At 41.3% G+C, this 5,802-nt stretch overlaps 1 protein-coding gene across 2 annotated transcripts in view; it reads left to right on the top strand.

The window, feature by feature from the left end:
• SCARB2 (scavenger receptor class B member 2) overlaps nt 1-4,408 on the top strand; it is a 39,509-nt gene extending 35,101 nt beyond the window's left edge. For both annotated transcript variants that reach the window (XM_039350310.1, XM_039350312.1), the window contains one exon: nt 633-4,408. In XM_039350310.1, coding sequence (XP_039206244.1) covers nt 633-671 — 39 coding nt within the window. In that variant the 3' untranslated portion in view covers nt 672-4,408. The remainder of the gene's footprint in view (nt 1-632) is intronic.
• Nucleotides 4,409-5,802: the final 1,394 nt, after the last annotated feature.

Consider the following 5,802-nt stretch of genomic DNA (forward strand, 5'->3'; position numbering starts at 1 on the left):
GACTCCAGGTTAGGAGGAGAAAGCAGTGAGAAGCCACGCCTTGGGGGCTGCGTAACAAAAAGGGAATGTGTGGGCAGGGCTGGTTGCTGGAGGCAACCGTTGGCAAAGAACTTCAGTGTCAAGAGATCATGGTCTGTCTGTTTTGCCTGTGAGTTATTTCCTGTTTGACTCGTGCTCCGTTTTGCTTTTGGACAAGGTCTCCATAGGAAAAATGTCCTGTTGCTTTTGTTTTCTGGGACAATTATCAGGTCTGTAACTCAAATAAAAAGGGTTTATTTTCCAATCTACTGTTAAAGAGGGGTTGTCTTTGTGAAGTAACATTCGTAGGCTGGGACAGAACAAAAACCACCAAGCTCAGAGAGCATCACAGACCCCACCTCTGCACCCTGAGCTGCAAATATCCCCTTCTATCAGATCAGCTTAGTTAGAGACCACTTATCAACAATTTATCTGTGAACCGGACTTGAGAAAAAGTCTGCTTGGATTCTGCTGAGCTTTGCCAACTCCAGCAAAGTTGCAGAAGCCGATAGATGAAATGAGTTGTATAAACACAATCTCTTAAATTAACGCTTCTTCTTCTTCTTCTTCTTCTTCTTCTTCTTCTTCTTCTTCTTTGCCTCCCCTAACAACAGAGTACCGTTGATGAAAGAGCTCCACTTATCCGGACTTAGCCCGATTTCCCTAACCACACACCACGTGTACAAAAAAGAGCTTCACGATGATGACTGAACAGGGCAAACATTTTTAACTGCCACCACAATCTACCACTTCAACAGCTCCCTTGAAGTAATCCTCTCTTTAGCATTTAGTAACCATCTGCTTCTGAGGAAGGAGGGCATTTGTAAGCTAAATCTGAACTGAGGGCAGAATTGCAGGCTTAATAAGGGTTAGTTGGACCCCATTTGCCGCTGCTTTCCCAGCGCGTGAAACTAGCAGTATTTCACTACAATTGCGTTATTTGTTGGACTTCTGGAATTGCACCTGCAGCTGGATCCCTGTTGGCTTATAGGAGGTGCCATGAAAGAGGACGTCAACCTTGATATCCTTGTTAATTTAGGAGGTTTGCTAGCACAGCCTTGTCCTGCCGTAATTTGATTTCTTGGTGAATCTTACGGGCCAGATCTACTCAGGAGTTTTACTTTTCACCTAGTGTAAATCTTTGCACTGGAAAAGGACAAAAAAAAAAAAAAAAGAGGAATAATTCTGCATACAATTTTTCTACAATTTTCCATTTTTGTTCAGGCCGTCAGATGTCCCATTCACTGTTTGTTTTTTAAAGTTTCCTTTTGAGGTAAAGTCTCAGATTGGCTTTTACCAACCTGGCACCCTTTTTAGAGAACACCAAATTGAAGTAGGCTGGCTCAGGTATTCGATAGTGAATTCTCTCCTATTTCTGTATCTATGGAAATAGAGTTTAAAAGATCCAGCCTCTAGGCCAAAAGATGTATTGGGATTCTAATTATTATTATTTTTTTTAAAGCACACACACAAAGTATGTTTGAAGGAGCCATCTCTTACAAACTGGACATATTTTCCAAGAATACAAATCTCCATTTGTGAAGGTTGTTTTCCCTCCCCCCCCCTCTCTCTCTCGTGTCTCCTTTAAAAGTGATTTGGGAATAACGGATTTATTTTCTAAATCCGGCTTTTCAAGATCTAAAGGCTGCTCCCTCAGAGGCATCCAGATGTGCAGTGATTTCCCCCTTCAACCCAGGAGAGAGAAGGGATCAGAGTCTCCACCGTTACAGCCAAAATGGAATTGAAACCCTGCGGGCCGAAGCCTCTGATTGTCAAGTTAACGTGCTTGTTTTGAGGGAAAAAAGGGAAGCTTTACATGATCATTCATTTGCACTGGAGGGAATGAGAAGGGAGCCGACGTCTTTGTTGAGGGAACTGCACTGATTTGGTGAAGGGATGCTGGAATCCTTTTTTGGGATGGTCCTAAAAGTGAAAAGTAGTAGCCAGTAATTTTGGTAGTAGCATCTGGCTAACCCTGCTTGGGAACATACATTGTGCTTGATCATTCGGAGAGGAGATGACAAGGAAAAACCAAGACATATTATGGAAGTTGGGAAAACAAATTCTGGAAGAAAGTGACGGCAAACTATATTTTTCCCAGGAAAACAACTTGGATGTCCATGAAGACACCAGGAGTCAAACTCAACTTGAACACCATTTTTTTTCCTATTAAGGAAGCAGTGAAAACAGATGCTGTGTCCTGATACTTCTCTGTCCTTCATTTCTGTAGTGTAGGGGTAGGCAACCTTGGCTCTTTTATGACTCGTGGACTTCAACTCCCAGAATTCCTGAGCCAGCCATGCTGAGGGGAAAGGGAGGTTTCCAAGTTGAGCCATGCTGGCTCAGGAATTCTGGGAGTTGAAGTCCACGAGTCATAAAAGCCAAGGTTGCCTAACCCTGCTGTAGTGTATCACTTGAATTATTACCTGAAGTCTCACTACGATACTCATAGTTCCCAAATGTCCAATTATTGGAATTCTACTGTTAGAAAAGAAATGGTTCCTTGAATTTGCAATCTTAAAATTCTCCCGTTGGATTAGGATAGATTCCCATGGCTTTTGCTGTATCCATTGTATTCCTTTAATTAATCTTTAAAAAATGGTTTTCCTGGATCCTACTCAGTATCCCTTAGCCTGGGCGTTTCATTACCAGTTGTGCCAGGTAGAGTCCTGGGAAGTTAACCAAGCTTGAAGGTGACGTCTGTGGTAGAATTAATCTAAGAGATCAGAGGTACATGCTTTACAAACCTACAATGGTGGTTTTCTCTGAGGTTGGGCAAATTATGCAACCTAACGTTTGAGAAATTAAAGTCTGAATATCAACATTTTTTCAGCTCAGAAGTGAAAATGTCATATTACGGTGCAAAAAGTTCTTGCAGGAAGGGAGACAGTTTTGAATATTTGCGGAGACAAGGAAAAAGCATTTAATAATATATTGCAGTCTTAGGAGCCCAGTAGTTCTACTACACAATACCGTAGATCAAGATTGTGGACCTGGTCTATTCTGCATGGATAGCTTTTAGCCTAGGAGTGATATAACTGGCAGATTATAGGCACAGTGAAATTACTCTTGCTTTCAAAGGAGAGTCCTCTGTCACAATTACAAAAAAAATGGCCTTTGGAAAAGTTGGCCTGCTAGTCTCTTTAGGGTCCTTGGTGCTCTCTGAGCTTGGTTGTTTTCTTGTGGACGTTTCATTGCCCAACTAGGTAACATCATCAGTGCTAGAAGGGAGTGGGGTTTGTTCTCTGTTTATATATAGTTGGCTAGTTGGATAGTGAAACATTGGCAAGAAAACCACCAAGCTCAGAGAGCACCAAGACCCTCAAGTTTCAAATATTTTCTTCTGTTTGTTAGTCTCTTGCTTTTGATCTGTTAAAAACTAGATGTGATCACATATGGGATTAGTAATTGACTCTCTGGGTAGCAGCTTTCAATATGCAAGGTTTGTAATAGCTGTTAATAAAGCAAAGGGTTAGTTTCTCCTCTTTTCAAAAAGATTAGACAATTTAAGACAATTTGCAGGGGAAAACCACAACTGGATTTTGGTACAGGACTGAGCTGCTTGTGAAGTCAGAACAAATCGAATCTCAAGGACCTAAATGTGCTTGGAATGTTGCTTATTTAATTTTAAACATCTTTTTATAGCTGGCTATAATTGATGGATGGTTGGGGGTTTCTTGTTAAGAAAAAAACAACATTAAAGTCTCCCTACTCTTGAAACCGATATAACTGACAAATGTGTGTGCTGCTGAAGATGATGGATATATTTAAAAGCCAGACTTTAGGATCTAGTAGTCCCAAATAGATTTTCCTATTTTTGATGGTCAAGGCAATTGCTGCTGGTACTTAAGGCCTAGTTGCTTCCCTTGCACAAATTTAGAGATGATGGGCACCATTTGCAAGTTGCTTGCCATTGTTTCTGCTCTTGACATTGAGGCTCACCCCAAGTTCCCAGGAATTTGCAGGTTCCTTGTAATCCAACTGGACATAACTACCAATATGAGTCCTGCAGTTGCACAAGTGTGGATGTGTGCATTGACCAACGTACCGTCTTGGGCTGAAACCATTAGACTGCTCTCTTTAAAATGATTCAAGTCCTCTTCAATTATACAAGCCAAGATCCGGCTGAATCACATTTATCTAATGCTTCTCTTAACTCAGAAAGAGCTTCTGACGTCTCTGTATTCTACAAGTTGCACCAAGTACACTAGTATTAACTCCTTTAGAAGATGGGAAGCTAAGATTGTGCCATAGCTGCTTTTCCATGGTTGTGTTATTGAGTTGATGACAAGCGCTGGCCTTAAAAACAGTCTTGTGTCTCCCTGAAGACTAACACACTTTTATGGCATGTTGGAACTATTCAAGCAGTAAAAGATGTTTTTGTTGTTTCCTTTCGTTATCTTATGTCTTAAAAGGGAAAATGCATTTCATGCTCAGGTGGGCTGGGTGAAAGGGAGGGGTGAGGGAGGGAGAAGGAAGGAAGGAAGGGAAAAATGGGAGGGAGGAAAAATAATGGAAGGAGGGAGGGAGGAAGAAGAGAGGGAAGAAAGAAAGAAATAATGAAATGGAGGGAGGAAAGAAGGAAGACTTTCGTATGATGATACCGAATACATAACTAGCCCAAAAGTTTGATTAGGCATGCTTCTAAAAGCGTGATGCTCATCACCAATATTATTTCATATCCATTTAAAAAATAAAATTTAATTTGACTTCTGCACTTCACGTTTAGCTTTGGAAGCTAAATTAACCAGCGTGACTTATGAACTGGCACTGAATGGTGCTCGATGCAAATTCTACAACTGCTTGTTAGAAGATTATTCAGCGTGTGCGCCAAGCAGATCTTGGTAAATTGGGATTTAAACAAAAGAACATTATTAATAAGTTAACAATATTCTTAAAATCACTCGGAAGTCGCCATCTAGCTCAAAAATAAGCGAGCATGGATACAAACAAGTACAGGTAGTTCTCGACTTAGAACGGTTTAGTGACTTCAAAGTTGCAACATCACTGAAAAAAGTTAACGGGACCATTTTTCACAACCGTTGCAGCATCCCCATGGTTACATGATAAAAATTCAGACTTTTGGCAACTGACTTCTATTTATGATGGTTGCAGTATAATGTAAATCGCCTTTTGCAACCTGACAAAGTCAATGAAAAAGGCAGGCATTACTAACTTAACAATTGTAGTGATTCACTTAACAACTGTGGCAAGAAAGGCTGTATAATGGGGCAAAATTCACCTAACGTTTCACTTAGCCACAGAAATTTTGGGCCCAATTGTCATAAGTCGAGGACTATCTGTAATATAATAAATTGAAAGCAGAGAAAAGATTTGCAATTCTCTTCCAATCCGTAAGGGGGCGCATCGCCCACATTTTGATTGAAGCCGTAGTGTTATGAGTCGCTCTGTAATTTTGGAACTCGGATAACGGCTGCCTCATGGCGTTACTCACGAACAGCGCGCGGATGACGTCCCTCGCTCCGCCCAGTTGCCGGAGCAACCATCAAGCTCCGTGCAGCCGGTTCTCACGCCCGCGTAAACGTCGGCCTTCATTCATAGAGCTAGAAATAGAAGAGTCGCACCTCCGCAATGATTTAATGAGTTTTGCATCTAGATTCCTACCTCAGCCCATTCCTCTTCCGAAATTCAGATGACCATGAATCGAGCCTTTCATCCTCCAACGACGCCGTGAGGAGCCAACGGATTTCCATTAATTTAGAATCGGAAATTGCGAATCTGAGCTCTACTCTACATCTTTTTCGTAGATCTATAGTCCGCCTT

Source organism: Crotalus tigris, unplaced genomic scaffold (genome assembly GCF_016545835.1).
Source record: "Crotalus tigris isolate CLP2741 ecotype Arizona unplaced genomic scaffold, ASM1654583v1 scf7180000018322.853269, whole genome shotgun sequence".
Lineage (NCBI taxonomy): Eukaryota > Metazoa > Chordata > Lepidosauria > Squamata > Viperidae > Crotalus > Crotalus tigris.